The sequence below is a fragment of the Mastigoproctus giganteus genome, chromosome 11 (assembly GCF_048544385.1).
Source record: "Mastigoproctus giganteus isolate SK-2022 chromosome 11, ASM4854438v1, whole genome shotgun sequence".
Taxonomy (NCBI): domain Eukaryota; kingdom Metazoa; phylum Arthropoda; class Arachnida; order Uropygi; family Thelyphonidae; genus Mastigoproctus; species Mastigoproctus giganteus.
This window is the reverse complement of record NC_143585.1, coordinates 20,400,302-20,422,398: the sequence shown is the minus strand read 5'-3', so window position 1 is coordinate 20,422,398 and position 22,097 is coordinate 20,400,302. Positions and strand designations below refer to the sequence as shown.

The 22,097-nt window shown below is 40.7% G+C and overlaps 1 protein-coding gene across 1 annotated transcript in view; it reads left to right on the top strand.

The window, feature by feature from the left end:
- LOC150077757 (MFS-type transporter SLC18B1-like) overlaps positions 1-20,390 on the top strand; it is a 35,399-nt gene extending 15,009 nt beyond the window's left edge. Inside the window, exons 14-15 of the mRNA XM_090384352.1 lie at positions 18,531-18,611; positions 20,112-20,390. Coding sequence (XP_090240478.1) covers positions 18,531-18,611; positions 20,112-20,390 — 360 coding nt within the window. The remainder of the gene's footprint in view (positions 1-18,530; positions 18,612-20,111) is intronic.
- Positions 20,391-22,097: the final 1,707 nt, after the last annotated feature.

The following is a 22,097-nucleotide window of genomic DNA, read 5'->3' as shown; positions in this document are numbered from 1 at the left end:
TATGCCTGCCAGGAACAAAAGTATGTCGTTGTACAGCATATATCATCTTTTAAGGGCACTAAAAGTATTATTGTTGTACACGTTGGTATTAAAATAGTACAGAGCAAAGTTGAGGAGAATTTCGGGAATTGCGATTAAATTTGAAAGTACAGTACAGTAGTACAGTATATGAAGTTTTGCACAGATGATAGGAGGGGTTACACGTTGAGAGCCTTGTTAATTAATTCAACCCTGCAGAGATTGCAAGGCTCATAGGGTAGAAATTTACTCAACGTAGTATGTATTTATTAACAGGAGAGACAGCTTCTAAAGGGATGGGATACACTGAAATAGATGGGGTGCTAGAATATTTGCTGATACCATCGACAAAGTTAGGAGAAAATACTCCTGTATATCAATGATATACAGGAATTTTCCTAGCAAGGATGAGGAGGTGATTGTTCCATTTGTATAAGGCAATAGTCAAGCACACCTTGAGTACTTTAACAAGTACAGGTCACTGTTGAAAAAAGTGTCTGCAATTCTGCCCAGACACGATAGGAGGGAGTATATGATGAGAGCCCTGTCGATCAATTCGGCCCTGGAAGGATTGTGCAAGGCTCAAGGGGTAGAATTTTTTTTTCAGCCTGGACTGTACTTGTTAACAGGAGAGATTGCTTCTACAGGGATGGGATACACTTAAATAGAAAGGGTGCAAGAATGTTTGCTGATGCTATCGAGGCAGTGTTGGGTGGGTCGAAAAACTGATAGCTTGGGGGGGGGGTAAAAGGACTAATACATTAACAGTAGCCACTGGCAGAGGTGAAAGTGATTCTTGCACTGCTTCTATTGGAATGAGCCGCAGCCTCAAAAATAAGATGCAGAATATTTCAGAGACTGCTGGGAATCATTGGGGTACAAATAAGCACATGGGTTGTGTTAGGGTGGCTAAGAGGAAGAGCAAGTGCATGTATACTTGCGTGTACATCAATGCTAGGAGTTTAGTAAATAAATTTGATGAATTTGAGGTATTGCTCAAAACATCAAAGGCAGATATTGTGGGGATTTCAGAGACGTGGTGTCACACAGATATAAGGAATGCAGAACTGGAATTTGGGGAGTACAATGTCTACAGAAAGGATAGACAGGATAGGAAGGGAGGAGGGGTTATGCTATTAGTTAAGAAACACATAAAATCCAAGGAAGTGAAGCCAGTCGACATCGCTAGACAGTGCAGTGTCGAGTCAGTTTCGTGTGACATAAGCATTGGGAGATCAAAATTGAGAGTAGGAGTGTGCTATAGGCCTAATGACTCTGATGAGTATAATAAGAAACTGTACAGGGAAATAGAGTGGGCCAGTAAATCACAGTCTTATAATGGGAGATTTTAATTTCCCAGATATTGACTGGATTTTGGGGGCTGGTTACTCACACACTAGCAGGGCTTTTGTGGATTTATTGGATGATTGTTTTCTACATCAGTATGTTCGGGAGGCAACTGGAGGGAGCAATACTCTTGATTTGATTATCAGCAGTGATTCTTCATGCATTAAGAATCTGCAGATAAAGGAATCACTAGGTGGCAGTGATAACAGTGCACTGAAGTAGGATTTACTCAAGAACGTAACGGCCATCAAGGGTAAAGGGAAGGGTGGTCTGAGACATTATTTAAATTCTATACAGTGGGATCCACCGGTGATGTTGTGGGGGGGATATTTTTTATGATTATTCTTTTTCTTATATTTATATATTTTCTTATTATTATTTTAGAGGTTATCTTTATTTTGGACCTTATTTTAATCTATCCCTTAGCTATTTCTTTCCCCCTTTTCCTTGGAACCATAAAGGCTGTTGTTGTTATTTTCTTTAGTCCTTTAAACAGGGGGGGTCCTCACTTCCCTTCCAAGGCCCACACGCTACCTGCTGCATAATATATTATTCCCTTAATTTTATCCTTTTTGCTCATCAGAAGATCCAAGTACTGAGGACTTTATTTTATTATTTTTTCTCCTTATATTAGCTTCCCTAACTTGGATAGTTCCCGTGACTTACAGTTAATGCTTGGTGTCAATATCACACATAAAGCTCATGATAAAACAAACTAGATTTATTTACCATTTGTACAGGGATTATTTACACATTCATCATTATTCATAATATCAAAATTTCACAACACAGTACTTATTATCATACATGAAATGGTGTCCTCCCTTAATCACTCTTCTTGAACAATTCATAAATTTCCACTATATTTTAATACTAAATCTTAAATATTCAATCTTATACAACGTTATATGGTCATATATATATATATATCCTTTTCAACATATATAGAATAACTCCAATAATATTTCACTCTCTCTCTTACATACTTTAAGGAGGAGATTTCTATCGAATACAATTAACTCCGTTAATAGCAATTAGGCAATTCCTGAAACCCACTGTTTTACTTTTAACACATTTCTTTAAATTTCTCATCAATACCTCTAGTCACAGATGAGTAACATTCACTCACTCTCTCTCTATTTCTATTATATCTTATTCCTATCTTTACAAATTAGTATTCTTCACGTTACAATACTTCTAAAACTGTCCTGTCCCATTTTCTCCCATGGATTTCTTTACAACCCCATTCTCGTTAGTAACATTCACTAAGCTGACTTACTTGGTATCTTTCTCTACCACCTGGGTGAGTTTCCGATCCTTCAGGTCTTCCTTCGATTTCTTCCCTGATCTGCTAGGCTTACGGCTCTTTTCTGTCTCCACGTTGGCCTTCCCACACTCAGGACTTCCTCCAGGTCATTCTGCCTTTCGCTATTAGTTTTCCCACTATACTATCATTTTACGGAACTTTCTATATGCGCTTCCCGCACTCCCAAAAAAAATTATCTTTCCGCCACTCTCACGCCTCTCCCCGGATTCTCCTCCGGATCTTTCCCTTCCAGGCTTCGGGACTCTGACTTTCGGGCTCTGGCTCCCTCTTCTCCTTGCATCAGAGTTTTTGTTTACAACTCTCCCTTATTTTTCGTCCAATCATAGCTTTCTCTCCCTCTTCATCTTTAACTTCATTTGCTCATTTTTTCTTTCGCGTCGTCCCGACCCGCGTCTGGTAGGTCGAGCTCCTTTCTTTGTGTTGACAACATCCGGGCTCTAACCAATCTGTAGAACTATCCTTGGGATGCCCGCTACCACTTACCTCTTCCTTCACGCTTCCTTCCAAGACACCGCCTGTGAAATTATTGAGAGTGCCTCCCGTGTCGGCCTGTTTGTACTTTGTTTACAGCACGGACACGGTGAGCTCTCTGATCTGGGTCTTCCCTTTGGACGGAGTCGGAACCACTTTAGGGGTGTGGGCGTTCTTTTGTCCCCCGCTACCGTCAGCAGGCCACAGCCCTATTTTTTCTGTAGGCACGAACTGCGTCAAACTGGCCTACCCATTGTATCACAGTTCGGTCAGCGTCCCTCCTGCTGCTACGCTAATCTCTCACTTTCGAAGTGTAAACAGACCAGCAATTCTGCTGAGTGCTTGACTGTTTTTAACTTAGTTATTTATTAAAATTTGATAATTTAAAAATTTCTAAAAATAAGTGTAAGAATAGTTCTTACAATGTTACCAACAGCAAATTCAAAATGGGAAGCATTCAAAGAACTTATCTTGGAAGCTACTAGGCTTTACATACCGACTAAGAAATATTCTTCAAGGTTTAGGCCTATATAATTATCAGATACACAAGTGGCAGAGAAGAAAAATGCATGGGATACGTATAAATTAATGGGTGACATGGAAGCCTATGATAGATATAAGCTGGTCTGTAACCAAGTTACAAAGGAGATTAGGCACGCAAAGGCAGATTATGAGAAATCCTTGGCAAAGGATGCAAAGAAAAATAGAAAAGTGTTCTTTACCTATGTAAACTCTAGAAGGAAAGGGATGAATCAGATTGGTCCACTTGATATTGATGGGTCAACAGTTGAGGATCCTGCTCAGGTGGCTAACAAACTAAACGAGTCTTTTGCATCTACATTCACACATGTGGAGTTATTTAGGGAGCAGAATGCCAGAGGTGAAGTAAACTTTCGCAGTGAGCTAGATGATTTTGCAATAACTGAGACGAAAGTGGAGGAGAAATTGTTGAGGATAAACATACAAAAGGCACCCATGATTGATGGGATCTATCCCGTTATATTAAAGGAGGCAGCAAAGGAAGTAAGCAAACCCCTAGCCATAATTATGAGAGCTTCCTTGTACTCAGGGGAGGTATCCATAGACTGGAGATGTGCAAATGTAACCCCAATTCACAAAGGAGGATCAAAGGCTGACACAAGTAATTATAGACCTGTCAGTTTAACTTCTGTTCCAAGAAAATTAATGGAGGCACTGGTTAAAGAAGCACTGCAGGATCATTTAGACAAGACTTCAGTTATAGCTCGGACACAGCACGGTTTTGTTAAGGGGAAGTCTTGCCTGACCAATTTGATTGGATACTATGATGCAGTCACAAAAGAACTGGATGCAGGGAATAACTTTGATATTATATACTTGGATCTTAGAAAGGCTTTTGATACTGTTGCCCATGGAAGACTGCTGCACAAATTGGAGCAGTGTGGCATTGGAGGCAAATTGCTGCTATGGATAAAGGGGTGGTTGAGGGGGAGAAGACAGAGAGTGGTAATCAATGGACACTGCTCATCGTGGACTAATGTTATCTATGGAGTCCCTCAGGGTTCAGTGTTGGGTCTATTGTTGTTTTCTGTATTTATAAATGATATTGATGAAGGTATATTAAGCTTAATGTCCAAGTTTTCAGATGATACAAAGGTTGGCAGGGTTGTCAAGGACACTACTGACACTATGCTGCTGCAACAGGATCTGAAAATGTTGAGCAGATGGGCTGAGAGGTGACAAATGTAAAGTACAACATTTGGGAAACAGCAACCCCAGAGCAACGTATCAACTCTGTGGTACTACACTGACAGTGGTAGAGAATGAAAGGGACCTGGGGGTGGTTGTGCAGGCAGATATGAAGTTCTCTGAGCAGTGCAGATGGGCTGCAAGAGTAGCTCATGGTGTATTGTCAATGATATATAGGAATTTTTCTAGCAGGGATAGGGAGGTGATTATTCCCTTGTATAAGGCAATGGTCAGGCCACACCTTGAGTACTGTATACAGGTCTGGAGGCCTCATTTCAAGAAGGATGATTGCACAATCGATGTGGGGGAGTTTTTCTTCATCCAGGGGTTTGCAGGAACAAACTGCAATCTGATGCAGAAGTAGGTGGTTTGAAGAAATTCATAGAACCACACAACCTCTCAGAGATGATGTGGGGCACCATTCATCCAAAAGGAGTTGACGATTCAGATTAAGCCACGTTGAATGGTGACAAAATTGCGTTGTCAGCCAGCGCTGTTTCAGAAATTTCCGCAAGTTCATTGATGTCAAATTACTAGGAGGGCAATGGTAGATTAACAACTTTGTCCTCGTATTCTTTAAGCCATTGCGATGTTTTTCTGTCATCCTTAAAGATATGTTCGGCAGAAAAGAGATTACTGGCTACTCACGGCATCGCTCGCCATGACAATACGACAGCTCGCGACTTTCCTTTTTCCAACTTTGAGGAACCCAATGAAATAAATTTCCAACACCGATTGCAATAAAAATGTATTGTAAATTCTGTCGGATTATCCATGTATTAGATTTCTTTTTTACATATGCATACTCGTAGTGTCCTCTGATATCTGGAAGAGAATCTATCGCTGTGTTTGAAGTATCCACTGAAGGTTAAAAATAATTAATTGCTTTTAGTCAGCCCACTTCCCAAAGGATATTTGAAAGAGACTGACAGAACAGCATTTCTCTCTGCCTTCCGAAACGGGAGCGAGTAGCGATTCTTTTCAGAGCGATTTTAACGTCAACTCGAGTGTGAAGCGGACACTGACAGTAGAACGCCTACTTGGTTGCGGGGGCAGCTGTGGACGTCATCAAAGGGAAGAGCCAAGGTGTCAACACTTGCCAGAAATTTGTAGCTGGTTATCGAACATGTGACAAGTATAAAGTTTCCGTCATGGCTCGTTAGCGTATTTAGCGAGTCTCGCTGAGAAAAAAAAAAAACAATTCCTCTAGGGTACTGTTCATTTTCCTAAAGATAACAATCACTTTTCGTCTCATTCTGAAAATCATCGACAGAGGGCGTAAATATCAATTATTAAAGTTCTAGATTTCTTCTTTGTGTGTGCTACGTTGGAATCTAATCAACTTAAAGCACAATTTAAATTGTAACCTTACAGAACAATCAAAGGATGGGTTGCTGTACCGACGTTGAATAAGAAACTCAGTAGGAAATTGAACTTAACTAATTTTCTGGCTCGCCTAACGAAAGCCGAATGTGATTGGTTGGGCAGTTATCCATCTTCACATTCCTTGAACCAAAGAGTGCTGTAGATATAGTCTATCGTACTGTACCTTTGCCGAAAATTGTCAATCCTTGAAAGATATAGCCCGCAACAATCGAAAAGCAAAGAATTGGCTTTTCAATCTTATTTGTTGTTCAGATTGGCTGCTCAAACTGATTGATTTGTTGTTTTTATTCAATATCAAATGTCTTTTACCTGTTGATCGTGGTTCAAGGACTCATCTACCTCAATTGTATTCAATGTTTTTCCTTAAGATGCGTTTATATGAATAAGAAAGTGGCGAAATTCCTTTCAGAGTGAAGCGAATTACCGAAGAATTGTTAGAGAAGACACTTCGTTTAATCAACGCCTCTTTGGACGCAGAGAAAGTGCTGACAGCATTAATTCTGTACTCTTGCATCTCACTCTTTTTTTTGTCCCCCCTTTCAATTTCCTCACGCATCCTTTCGTTAAACGCGGTGATCCCAAAGAGATCTGTACTGTTGGGAGTGGTTCAATGTCACTTAGGTGCACGCTCCAACAAGTATGTGAGTTGGGAGCTCTGAAATTTCACCGTTCAGAGAATTTACGGTTGGTGATAATGATGTGGCAGAAAATGATTACGGTATTTTCTCCTCTCGTTGAAATTATGTGAAAGTGTGTTTGTGAGGGGACAGGAGGGGTTGCGTAACAATGAAATTACACAGTAATCAGGAAATAGTTTGTAATTACCAGTGAGTTTTCTGATGAACACCGATATTCGCTGTTTTGAATTCGATACATTTTGGTGAGAAAATTCAGTTTCTCATAATCAGCGTTAATAGTTAAAAAGGGATAGAAAGAAGGCTTTAATTCCTCAAATGCTTCTGACATATGTTTTGCATAGCCAAGGCCTCTCCGAAGTCAAGTATCCAAAAATTCTAGATACGTTTCTACAGAGAAGTACACTGTATTATCAAAAGTAATCGGACACCCATAAAGTTTCAATTGATGCAATATTTCATAACCTGTTCGCCCACTTTTGACTTTAATTTGGAACTGTTTAATTTGGCACTTCAATTAGGGAACATTTTGGCCCATTTCTACTTCAACACAGTCTCAGTTCATTCCAAAAGTGTTCAATGGGGTTAAGATCGGCGTTTTGGCAGGACAAAGATGCTTTTGTATGTCTTTAAAACATGTATTAATAGACTTCAGCATTCAAAGTTTTGTCCAAAACAACCAACGGTCCTAAGCGAAACCATGGAAACAGCCCCAAGCCATCACACTGGTTTGGGGCTGTTTTCCATCACGCTCCACAAGCTTGGTTATGCGGGATACCGTCCGGAAGATAGCTTTCTCTGGGCATTCGTCATAATCAGGCAAGCGCATGAGACTGGTAGACCGTGACTCGTCACCCCAAAGCACAGCTTTCCATTGGGCTGTAGTTCAAGAACTGCATTCCTTACACCAAGCTGGGACGGAATCTGGAATTAGCTGGGGTGATTAGTGGCTTGTGGACGGCTGCACGATCGTGATAACCCATACCATGCAACGTTCTACGCACTGTACTGGTGCTGACATATGTCCCAATCGTCTCACTAAGGCTTTTGTATGCTGCGATAACGTCGACCTGCGTTGCGAACGAACGATTCTTTGCAGGGCTCGGTGTCACATCCAGTCAGCTTTGCAGAATTTCCAGGTTATTTCGTGATGGTTTTAGCACCAATACTCTGCCATTTGCATATCACATCACCCACTGTCGACCCAGGAACATTCGATGCCAATGAAATGTCAAGTACAGACCGATTGTTTTTGTGACACTCTATTATCGTTCCACGCTGTAAGTCTGTTAACTCCTTTGATTGAGGCATCTTTCATTCAGTACTGCTGTCTCCTCGAAGGCTCATGAATATATCCATAGTCCTTTGGTAGGACGTCATAAAAGAAATGTTACTCTTCTTAGATATTCTTTTCCCATCAAAAAAAGGACCCAGGGAAATAATTGCCTCAGCCTGATGGTACATCTCACACACTGGCCATAAAAAAATGTTAACCTTTATTCAGTATTGAATTGGACCGCCTTTGTTTCGACTAATAGCAAGTATGCGGGGTGGCATGGATTCTATAAGGTGCTTTTATGCGTTTTGGTCTAGTTGTAATCATTCTTCAAGCAAAATAAATAAAGTTGAAGAAAGAAGACTTTGTTGACAAATAGCTCTCTCTCTCTCCAGCATATCCCACACATTCTCAAATAGAATTGAGATTTAGTGAATATAGAGGACAGGGAAGATGGTGGAAATCCGTGTCATATTCTCTGAACCATTCTTGTACGATTCTGGAACGATGCGCCGTTGCATTTTCATCCAAAAAGTGGGCATGGCTTTCGGGATAAAAGTGTAACATTGCAGAGTGCAGTAAATTCTGGTACTCTCTGGATGACATTCTACTTCCCACTAGTATCAACGGGTCCAGTCCGTGCAAAACATTCCTCATATCATGATACCACCTCCAGATGCTTGGGGTATCTTAACTAGCCAAGCAGGGTCCATCATGTTTTGAGGTTCTCACCACATTCTCTGGCTACCATCAGTGCAAAACAAAGTGCATCGTGACTTGTCTGACCACATTCTTCCATTGTTCCACTGTTCAATCATGACCTTCTGGGCACCACCCCAAGCGTTTTTTTTCTGTTTTTCTCTGAAACAGTGGCTTCCGAATAGACACGCGACTGCCAATACCCAATTTCTTAAATTCCCAGTGCATGGTACGGGTTTAAAGAAGGCAGTTCAAGGCTTGATTGAGTTTAGATCTTATTTACTACACACTGGATGTCTTATCATTTCCGTACAGTCCTCTTTTGAGTACGATGGCTTCGATCTTGAAGTGTTATTTTTCTACCACAATTCACGCCTTTGAAATGTGGAAGAATCGCTTGCTTTCCAGTCCTTAAAACCTTTTGAGAAGGATGCTTTTGAGAAACCAGATATGTCTTTCGTTTCTTGAATCGTGGCTACTGCTAAACATACATTCACAATAAGACATTTTTCACAGTTGAAAGATGTCTTGAAAGATTGTGAATATCCCCAGAGGTGTCCCCATTCTCGCTTCAGATTTCTGCAGTCTAACAGCCGGTGCAATCTTTATACTCAACGAGTCAACACGTCATTAACCATCTCACAGTTTTCTTTGGTCTATTTGCATATATTTTACATTTTTTCTATCTGTGACTGTCTTAATAAAATGTTCGTATCCCAACATCCCAAACTGGGTGGAAAACAGCTGAGTTCGAATCCCATCGATAACACCCAGAATATATTTTTGAAATGTTGCCGACTTAGTCTGAGAGTGTTTTTCATCCAGCAAACAATTACAGACATCACAATATACTGACGCTTCGTGGGCTTAGAGAGAGAGAGAGAGAGAGAGAGAGAGAGAGAGAGATTTAGAAAGAAACCTTTTGGAGAGAATTGATTTTCTCAAGTTTTAATGTGGCTCGTTTTGCATCTGGAAGATAATTGACAAATGGGGAACTCAATCCGAATAATTCTGCAAGATTTGTTTAAAGTGCGAAAAGAATATAAAAAAAAATGAAAATTTCAACCTTTTTTATTTTTCTCCAATATAGTTTTAAATATCAACTGTACAAAAAAATTAGAAACATTTTTCAATCGACGTTAACGGATAATTAAAAGTAGAGGAAAGCCACAACCAAGACAATTACTTTACCCAAATACCTTAACCCGCAAAGTGCATTTAGGCAGCTCAGATAATCCGATGGGGTGTCCTGGAGGACTGCGACCCGATCTCTGAATCGACCTGCTGACAAAATGGATAACCGCAATCTCTCTATCCTGGAACAGAGAAACTGACCATTGCAGATCATTCAAAGGAGTGGTGGAACCCAAAACTGTCTGAAAGTTTTCACTTGAAACGCGACATGCACAAGAAGTGAAAAAAAACTCTGGCTCACCCTCGGACAGAACTGCTTTCTACCTTCCTAGGGCGCTCTTTATTAGGAGAAGAGGGAGACAATAAAACGTCACCTCGACGCTACCATAAATAAGGGGAAGAAGACCTTCCATAAAAGTCAACCCGAGGACGGATGCCGGTAACTTATTCAATCGGAATGCTTTAGAAGAGAGAGCGGGAATTATAGAAGCCAATTCAGAAGAACAGTGCCCATGGAAGTATCTGTAGAAGAGGCATGCAGCAGAAACAGTACGTCTATGAGACAGCGAGTGGAGAGACTCCGTTAGAGATGACTCATTAGTTAACCTAACTGCCTTCTTTTGAATGGAATCCAGAAGGGAAGATTTGTCAATTGTACAGAGAACAGCTGTTTGGAAGAAAAGTAACTTCTACAGCGAAAGACAAAACCCAGTTTTTTGAGATGCAGAGGAAGCAATATTTGGAATGTTCTTATGAATGACAAGAGAGATTAGAAGTCAGGGTAATCCCCAAAAAAGATACACGACCTTGCTTAGAAATCAGACTGTCGTCGAAGGTAAACACTGAAGCGAAAGAAATCTTTTTGAGAGATATAAGACAGGGCTGGTAACTGTCTGGTAACTTGTTGTCAACTGTTCTTTTGATTTTTTTGACGGGCCGAACTACATCATTACCCCTGCTCATGATATAAAATTGTTCGCATTCATCAACTCTAGGGATACTGCTGACTATATTAATGTCTTGATCCAGCAGAAAATCCAGAACTATGAGGCCTACCTGTTCGGTTTCATTCTCCGCTTCTATCCGATAAATCGAAACAATTAACTTTCTCACTCAAACTCAATCCAACAATGACCCATTTAGGACCACCCGGATGGAATCAGCGCTTAATATCAGACGTCTTCTGTATAATTCACGAGAGACTCGTCTTTACTATCAAATGAACGGGATCATTTCGGAACCAGACTTCTGGGCGCACTGTAGCTGGAGGATCCTAGTCCTAAGCCTTAGGGTCAACCTAGTCCTTCACGAAACCAAGTATCTATACTGTTTATGTTTACTACTCAAGAGGCTGGAGTTGGTATCCTAGTATGGAATATGACCTGTTGTTAAGAACCAAGTCCATTCATACTGCTATGCTCATGTTACCTCCGGTGAATATCTTATTGTAGTATCGGACCAATTTCACCCCCCACTGCTTCATTTTTACCCATCTTACGATGGATTCTTTCAAAACAACAACGCAATTATCCATTGGACAAAATTTGAATCTGAATCATTTGAAGAACATTCCCAAGATCTCCAATATTTATCCTGGTCGTCTAATTCATCAGATCTGAATCAAATAGAGAATATCAAGGATATGTTGGAAAGGGCAGTTCTCAACCGGCCACAATACACCAGTTGAAAATATCTTGATGGAAAAATGGTCAAATATGTAACTGGACTTGCTCAGACACCTAGTGGAATCCAAGCCTGAATGTTTATTCGGGAAAAGGGTAGCCCATCTAAATATTGAATAAAGGTTTCTAATTTTTCGTTCAGTGAGTGCATATATTGAAGATAAGGGTCTTAGCTTTACAAAAATATTCTTACGATTGCGTCTCTTCTCCCTCTCTTTCTAAATTTATTCCCATTTATCGATCGCTCAAAAATTTTTGTCTTTCAGAACTGAACATTACAGATTTTGTGGTACAAAATACGTCTCACCGAATAGTAATTTTTTAACCAAACCGATAAAATCATTTCTTGTGATTGTTTCAGAAAGACAACAACTATCTTTAAGGAAACTTTTTCTGAATCTGTCCCTTAACGACTGATGCGTCTCTATCGAATTTCTCAGCTTTTTCTCTCCTCTGCAGAAGTTTTTTTTACTCCTTGTGTGTTTTTGCCATCGGTAATCCCATGCATATTTTCAGATTTTATATCCCAGCAACCAGCTGGGAAAAAGACACAAAAATAAGATAGCAGCGTAAGTAAGTCTGATTAGAAAGGAGAAAAAGATCACTCTTGTTTATCTTTGGGCTATTTTTTTTTTCAATTTCTTCGTGAACAGAGCTTAAATCCTGAAAGATAATCACTGCAGCTTATAACTGTATTTATCTATGCACAGTGTGGAGAGGGAAGGCGAATTCTACGTCACCACCCTACCCCAAGAACTAATACGTGATCTCAAATCTGCGTTCAAAGAGAAATGGAATTTATTGTGTCTTGTTGAAGCATGGGCGATCCCATCTCCTCTTAATTCCTGTGTAATCTTTTATTTATGGCATGAAACTATAATTTCCATGAGTAGATTATTCTTTAATGGCATGTATATTGATTATGCTTTTGGTTAGTTTCATGAGTTTACAATAATTGTCAGTGAAATTGCCAGCCTAAAAAGAATGGATGGAATTTTAAAAGCTTGCGCATAATAGTGATGTACGCTGTGCTGGCATTTTATTAGGTACACCTACCTAGTAGCGTGTTGAGCCTCCTTTAGCGTTCAAAACAGCCTCAATTCTTCTAGGCACGGATTGAACAAGATGCTGAAAACGTTGTGCAGGAATGGAGTACCATGCAGACATGAGTGTGTCACGCAGTTCCTTCAGATACGACAGAGGTGCAGGCCTGCAGAGAACAGCCCTTTCCAGCTCATCCCAAAGATGTTCAACACGATTGAAATCCGTGGACTCAGCGGGCCACTGCAGCAAAGAAAAGTCATTGTCATGTTCCTGGAACCATTCCATAGTGATTCGCGCTTTGTGCACCGGTACATTATCCTGCTGGAAGTAACCATCTGATTGAGGATAAACTGTCAACATGAACGGATGCACTTGATCAGCAACGATGATTAGGTAAGATGTGGCATTCAGATGTCAATCTATGGGTATCAATGAACCCAACGTGTGCCAAGAAAACATTCCCAACACCATAACACTGCCCCCACCACCTTACACAGTAGTCGTGAGTTATGATGGGTCCATGGATTCATGTTGTTTTCGCCAAATTCTGAGCCTTCCATCAAATGATGCACCAGGAACTTCGACTCGTCAGACCAAGCAACTGTTTTCCAATCCTCGATAGTCCAGCGCTGGTGTTGCTGTTCCCACAGGAGGCATTCTCTCCTGTTCTTCATTGATAAGAAAGGTACGCAATGTGGCTCTCGGCTGTTGTAGCCATTCGCGACAAAGTGCGACTAGTGGTCCATTGCGATATTTTGTTCTGCGCACCAAGGTTATATTCTGACGTGGTGTGCGACATTTTGGCCCGGTTCTTTGCTTGCACAATTCTAGACATCCTCCTCTGACCTCTCTCATCAACAATCGATTTTCTTCCACAGGAGCGCCGTTGAGAGGATGTTTTCTGTTCGTTGAACCATTGTCGATACATCCTTGTAACTGTGGTGCGTGAAAAGTTCAGGAGAACTGCCGTTTCGGAGATGCTTTGTCCAGCACGTCTTGCACCTACTACCATGCCACGTTCGAAGTCCGTTAGATCACTCCTTTCTCCCATTCTTGCTACGGTTTGTACACTTAACTGATACTAGAAAGGTTCTTCTGCTGCATTTATATCCACAACTTTGGTCGTGTGACTTGCAAGATTTTGGGACAAACCATTTGTGTGCACAGCATGGGTGTACCTAATAAAGTGGCAGCACAGTGTATATGGACATAAACGATTAGCAGGGGAAGTTATTAGGCCCAGTTCAACATCAAATAACATGTCTGCTGCTGTCGTGACGTAGGAATCTGAAAGCATTATAAAAGGTGTGTTTTGATAGCGATTTCAGCAAGCAAATAAAAAGGTGATCAGATGACCATCTAAGAGTGTGCAGTACCTTTAACACGCTTAAGGTGACGTTCTGTGCAGTTGACGAATTTTGAAAGGGGTCAGATCATTGGACTGTTGGCAGTTGGATGGTCAACACGCTGTTGGAAATAATGGATGCAGAAAGGCAGTCGGGTAAAGTCGCCTGGGCTCTGGAGGCATCAGAAGAATGTCAGAACCGGAGGATCGACGAATCTGCTGAATAGCTATTGGAAACAAATCGGTCACAATCTGACAGATTTTCGAAGCGCTTGAGGACAAGAAATGGATGATGTTGTCTTTAGAATCCAGTGTCAGCCGTATGCACGTACAGAGACACACAAGGGACAGAGGTTATTCAGCTTGAATCAGGGAGTGGTTTACTGACCCACGCTCAAGATTATGGTATAGGGAGCTCAGGATCATGATATATTGAAAACACCTAAGACTATTGTCCTTTCTAAGCTCAGAGGCGAAACTATAAGGTTTGGTCCCCCTGCGAGATTCCCCAATAGCCCACATGATCTTAAACGACCTTCGCAGATCAATCGTCTGGCTTCCTGATTTTTTTCTTTTGCTGTAGTGGACCTGGTCGTATGGTAGCTTCACTCTTTGTATACACTCCATCCCAAAGTAGGCAGATTCGTCGACTATAACAGCCGTTGCCTACTTTGATCCTTCATCAGCATCACAGACCAAACCTGCACAAGGGAGGTGTTGCTAATGCAAAGCCAACTCAGTGTAATTCTCCGTAGTGGAAGTCAACTTAATTAATATGGGAAGAGAAACTAATCAAGAGACCAAGATATCATAAAGAGGAGCAGAGTAATAAACGCAGATTAAAATTTGAGAACGTCTGACTTAATATTTTTATTCTGGGCAAAGAGACGTAAGAAATAAGCTGGCGCGGACTTCCTGTAGTGACTTTATAGATCTCAACACAGCATCGCTTCCCCCTCTAGCGAGGAAGTTTCGGATCTATTAGTTCTTTCTGATAGCGACGAGGCGAAGCACTGGTTTCGCAAGAAAGGAGATCAAATTTCGCCTATCTTAAGAGTCATTGAAAAGAGCCGAAGCAGCGCACGTGGTCTTGGTCATCGGTGGACATCAATACAAAAGAGATCCCCATAGTTTCTGCCGGATCGAGCTAATCGAGATAATGGGTTCCAGCTGCTACTGGAAAGACTCCTTTTTTGTTGTTGCGCTTCCAAGAGCGCGCTCTTAACTAGCTACAAGATTGTGCAGGAGAAAGAGGGGAGAGAGGAGGGAAGGAGAAAGAGTGAGGTTCGCTGTTGAAGCATCGTCTCCCTTTGTTGGTTGGTAGCGAGGGACCGTTTGCCCGAGGTGAAGTAGCTCAGAACTGCAACTCAGAATGCAAGGATAAAAAAAATCACGTGATCAGGGTAGCCTTTACAGCTGCCATTCATTCGACCAGTTTTGGGGAGCTTTGCGGGGAATAAAAAGAAGAGAAAAATTGAACGAAAAAACACCTAACGAAACAGCGTAGGTGTTGATCCACAAAGAACCTTAAATTGACTCGTCGTTTCCCATAAAAGAGCTCCTTTTCTCATTTAAATTAAGCTCAGGAGAGCTGGTGTTTTAATGTTGTTGCTGTAGGATTTTTTTAAGAACATCAGCAACTAAGGTCATATTGCTCCACATGTATTGGCTGCAAACTGTGTGTGTCGTTTGGTATATTTTCTGTTTTCAGGACGAAAAACCCGAGTTTCACGGAGGAAAAAATCATACTACCTTTGACTGAGACCGACTAACTCAGCCACGTTGCGAAAAAGGCCCACAATGTTCTGGACATAAGCTTATCATGTCGGCTGGCACACCGCCTGGTTTTAGAATTATGTTAGTTGCTCGTGAGCCTCTCTTTCGGGGACCGAAAATGCGGTAGTCGCAGGGCCAGGTCAACAGTGTAGGCTGGTTGTTGCAGCACGTCATATCTATACAGATACATGTAATTCGTCTTGCCATCAGTTGTTTCATTACTGGTCTTGGCTAGTCGAATAAGAAATAGAAGGTCTTGGATAGACCGTCGCAAGTGTGTCAACTGTCGTGGATGGAAAAAAAAATTACATCATGGCTTTAGAATGTTTTTGCAATTGGTGTCAACAGATAAATCGACATGCGGTGTGCAAATGTAAGTTGTCCCATGGTATGATCCTAAGTTTCGCCACAGTACATCGTCCAGTGTGCAGCAATGAACGCGTAATTTAATTTATCCAAAGAAAGACCCATTTCCAGCCGAACTATGTGCCGGAAGTTTAAGAATCTGGGATTTGATGAGTCTTAATGTCTTGATTTTCACCAATGGAAGGGTCACATGGTGTGAACCTCATGAAATCACGACTGATTATCTAGACTGTGTCGTGTCTACCACCCAAGCGGCTGGAGGTAGTATCATGGTATGGGGTATAGTCTGTTGATATGGTCTGTGTCCATTCATACTGTTAGAACACAGTGTTACCTCCAACGAATATCCATCTGTTGTATTGGACAAACTTCACCCAGTAATGCTTCATTTTTGCCCGGATTGCGATGGATTCTTTGAAGACAAACAATTTGAACAATCTGAAGATGCAAACAATCCAAAGTATTATATTTGAACAGTTCGAGGAACATTCCCTAGATTTGCAACATCTGCCATGTCCATCTAATTCTTAGATCTAGCAATTTGGAATGTCCAGGATATGTTGGAAAGGGGAGCTCAGCTTTGTAATTCTCTACAGACTACAATACAGCAGCTGAAAACTATGCTGATGGAAAAATGATCAAATCTGGAGGTAGAGTTTTTCTGGCATCCATAGTGGAATCCATACCACGATGTGTGCATGCTGTAAATCGACCAAAGGATAGCCTTACTAGATATTGAAAAAACGTTTCAAAGTTTTTTTGGCGTGTAATTTTACTGAAAATTACATTTATTTCTCCTTCCCAAAATGTTCAGTGAATGTTCAAGCTGCTGTTCAATGTTCACTACACCCTAGTTCATTGCTTCTTATCGTAACTTGAGTTACAACTTTTTAATGTGGTGATACTTAACCAGAGGGCTCTGTTTGCTGGCTACTTATATCAGATTTATGGGGGATTAAAAATATAACTGTAGTCTTCTGGAATGTAGCTTCTTTCTTCGAGGGGTGGAGAAGGTTGTCTGACGTCACGCACACCAAATAGAAATTGGCTGAAGACTTAGAATTGTTTTTGCAATATTCTTGAAATGGTGTCTGTTTATTTATTTATTTTTTTCTTTCTGTATACCATGATGTTCTTGTGATACCAATAGTGCGCGAATAGAGTCTGAAGTGATATGGGGTGGTGCCAATAAACTGCACGTGTCGCTCACTGCGTTGATGGCAAGTGATTTCCTTGCAAGACTCCAATCTAGGCGTTCGCTCATTGACTAATGCGTTGAGAAAAGAATATCATTGCGTTCGGAGTGTTCACAGAGCTGTGGTAAAGGTAAGTTTTAGGACTTAATTAAAGATAAGTATAAAAATACTGTGTTGAATGACTATTAAAAAATAATAATATACAGTGAATAGCCATTTTTATTAGATACACCTGCTCTTTTCATTAAATGGAACGCCCCTTAAATAGCAAATAAAATGCAACATATCATGCTGTTAGTTAAGGGGAGTTCTGAGGGCTGAAGGAGGGGGGGAGAACCTGCTCGTTATTGATAGGTGTACCTATATAATAACCAGTGGGACGGCACTTGTATAATAACGTCGTGGGGACAAACATGAGAGCAAATGTGAGAATGAGTCATCGGCTGTGTCCACTTGGAGCTCTCTGTGACAGCCTCCACAGGAGTGAAGGAACCCTTTTAGGTAGTTGGAGAAAATGGCGACTGTATTAATTCTAACGTTTGTCTGTCTTAACTTTGGTACAGGCTTCTTCGGTATCACCTTGGCTAAGGAAAGGATGGAATGGTTAAGAACTAATAGACTTCAATAGTAACGATCAATATGGAATCAGTAAATGGAGAAAGAAGTTCGTAGATTATTTAGGAGTTTGTTTCTGAAGAAGATGACGTTAAAGAATTTGGCCAATCACACGAACCAGTGTCCATTATGGAATGTTAGTTAATCAAACTCAATGGTCAGACTTCATTAATAAAATAACTTATTGGTAAACGCGAAAATAATTTAATCAAAATGTTTTTACGTTTACAGCTTGCAATTATTCATGTAAATTATTTAATGATCTCTTATTTCAAATCAGTGATATGTTTTGGTATATAGAACCAAGCTTCGCGCAGTAACTTAGTACAAGAAGCTCCACAAGGTTCTTCCCTTGAACCCCTGTTGTTTATTAGTTAAATTAATGTCTCGTGTGCCACTTGGATTTAGTTAAAGGTCCTTAATATATGCGGATTATTTAAAACTGTTTAATGGAATGAAATATTTAGAAAATCAATTGGAATTAGAGTGGTCCAGATGAGCTTCATTCTTCAACTGTTTTCGACGATTTCGAAGTTAATACTAGTGTTATACGTTTGGAATTAGGGGTAAGTTACTGCATTGTATAAAGGGATGGTTGAAGTAGGGGGGATAGCAGGTGGTTATAAACGTGCACTGTTCTTGTACTAAAGTCATTAATGGAGTCCCTCAAGGTTCAATGCTGGGCTTCATACTGTTTTCAATATTTATTAAGGATGTCGATAAAGGCAAATCAGTACCCAGAAAAATTAGGCAAGTGGGCTGGGAAGTGGAAATTGAGGTTTAAAATGCAAGGTACTGCACATGGGCAGTAATAGTCGCTGAATAATGTATACGAGAATGCTTTTTTGCATCATTTACCACTATTAATACCATTAATCAACGTATTCTCAAGTGCGCATGACAAAACTGAATTTTCCTTCGGTCTTTTGAACTCAAAGTGACGAACACTGCCTTACTATTTTGATCCTTGTGACAAAACACAAAACCTCAACTCTTTAACTGCAGGAAGTAGTTGCGGGTGTCTTAAAAATAGAAAAGCTAGGCGCTACCGAAGTGACAGACGCGCGTGCTGATTTATAAATGAAGACAAAGTCCTCTTCACACTTCGTTAGCTTCCTGAACAGGTTGCTTCGTCTCTGACTGACGCTGTACAAATTGAACACTTCAGCTCTCGTATGTGCTATGTTCCGGATTGTGGTTACACTTGTATCTGTCTTCTCACTCTGCTACCTGTCGAACTAAAGTTTCTCTCTGCCAGGCATTGGACATTCTAAGTCGAAACAAATCTTGGTGTCCCTTTATGTCCTGATTGTCAATTGGTCTGAGTACGATTTATTCATCAATTTTTGAACATTTTCACATCGTTGCTGTGGAATACAAAAACAGGATTTTTTAAATTTCAGTTCCAGGACTTAAATAAAAAAAAACAGGTAGTCCCCGACAACTTTCCTATCAACTCCACCACTTCCACCAAAAATTAACCATCAGACTAACCATTGAAGGGTCCATGCCTCTTTCCAAAAAGGATGCTAACCAGCCAATAGAATCGATCTCACATCAGTGGTAGCTGTTGATACTGGTCTGACTTAATTTAAGAATAGTACTTTCACTTCATCGTGGGAACTGTATTTTTGCTGCACTCACTGGACAAAATATTAGAAACTTTTTGCGATCAAATGTACGGTATATATCTTATATAAAACCATTGTACTGCCAATCTTTGAATTCAGCTTACTCATCTGGAATCCTCATACAATAGTTTACTTAACAAACTAGAATTAGTCCAAAAAATCCGTAATCCTCTATTTTATCATTCAGTGTATTATGAATCGCTGTGCCATAACTTTCATCTGATACCTCCAAGAGATGAGGCATACTTGTGGATTGAGTGAAGTCATGCATCCAGACTGACTCGTATCCACTGCTCAAGCGGTTGGAGGTGGTATCAAGGTATAGGGTATGTTCTGTTGATATGGTCTGATCCGCTCATAGGTCGTGTTACTTCCATTTAAGATCTTTCTATTATATTGGACAATTTCGCCTTGCAATGCTTCATTTTTACTCAGTTTGCGATGGATTCTTTCAGTGCAACAACTATCCACCGCACAAAAATTGTATCTGCATGGTTCGAGAACCATTCCAAAGATTTCCATCAGTTTTCGGCGCCTAATTCTCAAGATCTGAATCCAGTTGAGAATTTCTGGGATTTGTTGGAAAGGGTACTTCGGCTTCGCAGTTCTCAACTTACCACAATTCAGCAACTGTATCCTGATGGAAGAGAAGTCAATTCTGGAACTAGACTCCTTCGAACACCTAGCGGAATCCAGGCACTATTTGAACACTAATTCGAGCAAAAGGGGCCTTAATAGATTTGAAGAACTCTTTCTAATGTTTTGGCCGTTGAGTGTACTATTCTTTACTGTTGGTTTCAACTGGCTATTAATAAAATGGATTCTCGTCGTCTCTTCATCTTCAGTCATTGACAGCACGCAATAATCAGTAGTTAATTAGCTTCGGGGTAAGGAAGCAAGCCAAAATCTAAATAAATATCCCCGGTGCAAGCAATTTCTAATTCAACGTCTGAAGAGTCTGCAATCATTTCGAACTGAAGGCACAACGTGTCTGACACGAAGCGACCCGATTGTCTTGGAGCAGTAAGTTCCCTAATTACAGTACTTTATAGCTTAGAAGTGTGATTATGTTGGAACTCTGTTTCTCCCTGATGAATCTGATAACAACTACACGAAACACGATTATTGGAGTAGCCGAAGAGGCTGTAATAAGTGGCAATTGCAAACTCTCTAAGGAAATAATGCGCTTTTCTACACGTAATAATTTGCACCAATGCTTCAAGTTGCCAACAGAGGGCGGAGTCGTAAAATAATTTTCAACTGACTGTGCAATCAAATTTAATCTGAAGGTAGGGTTTGACTCTAACTGGATTCTGAAGAAAGATCAGACGAAAACTAGCTTATACGAAAATCGAATTTGATTTAAGAAATGTTAAATACTGACGAAATTTAACAGAAATCCAACTTTACACAGGGTGAATGTGCAATATGAGAACGCATGAAAATACAGATAACTTCGAGTAAAATAGTGCATTTACAAGTATCAAAAAGAAAAGAGGGAAAAAAGAAAGGGAAAGGGAAAAAAGGGTGAAGAAGGTCGAAGAAAGAAGGCATCCTCTAGATAGGGAAGGAATGAAAGGTTGCACATTCCTGGACCAGGAAGTCCACTTGAACCCAGGGACAGTAAACGTTTCCAAGGCCAGACTCCTTCCATAGGAAGGAGTCAGCAAGTCGTTGGAGGGTTTAGTTGTCTTGATTGCCATCTGTCTGTTATGGGTTTGTTTGGCAGTTGGCTCGTCTAATTTTTAAGTCAGATTTCGCAAACTCAGTAAAGGCAAGATAGCAACGCTGATCGCAGCAGGCGATTAACCTCAGTCGGGGGTGACAAGTGTAGATATTGTAGTCCCAACTTGCTTCATCTCCACATGTACATAGAGGGTCATTTTCAATCCCCAGCTTTATCAGTTTGAGTTTGAAAGGCCAATGTCCTGTAAGGAGGAAAGAAGCTTGCAGGCCTGGTGAATACCAGGGTTGAGACTTTGGACTAGTGAATTTAATTGATGGGATGAATTTCTTGGTAATTATACTCGTGCAGATTCTGGTAAGTTTTTCGGTGATTTTCTTCTTTGCGTTATGGCATAGTGTTTGGGTTGAGGCCCCACCGGTGGTTCCCCACAAATGGTTGTCCATTTTGGGAATTTGCAAATCCAGTTGTTGTCAATGCTGAGCAGTTGTCGCACAGGTGCAAGAGGTCCTTGTAGCCACTGCAGGGAAATGTAGATTCTTCGCGTCGCAAAGAGGTCTAGTGCAAAGCGAGAGAAGGCCAAATATTCATCCTCGCTGTCTAACAGATGGCGATCCTCTCCTTCTTTTAATATTCTACCATAAACCAAATTCTGTGTTGAACGCAATGTTCATTTACTGCTTCCATTGAGCGTGCGAATTCGTAGTTTCTACAGGTTGTCCACAGATGCTAACACC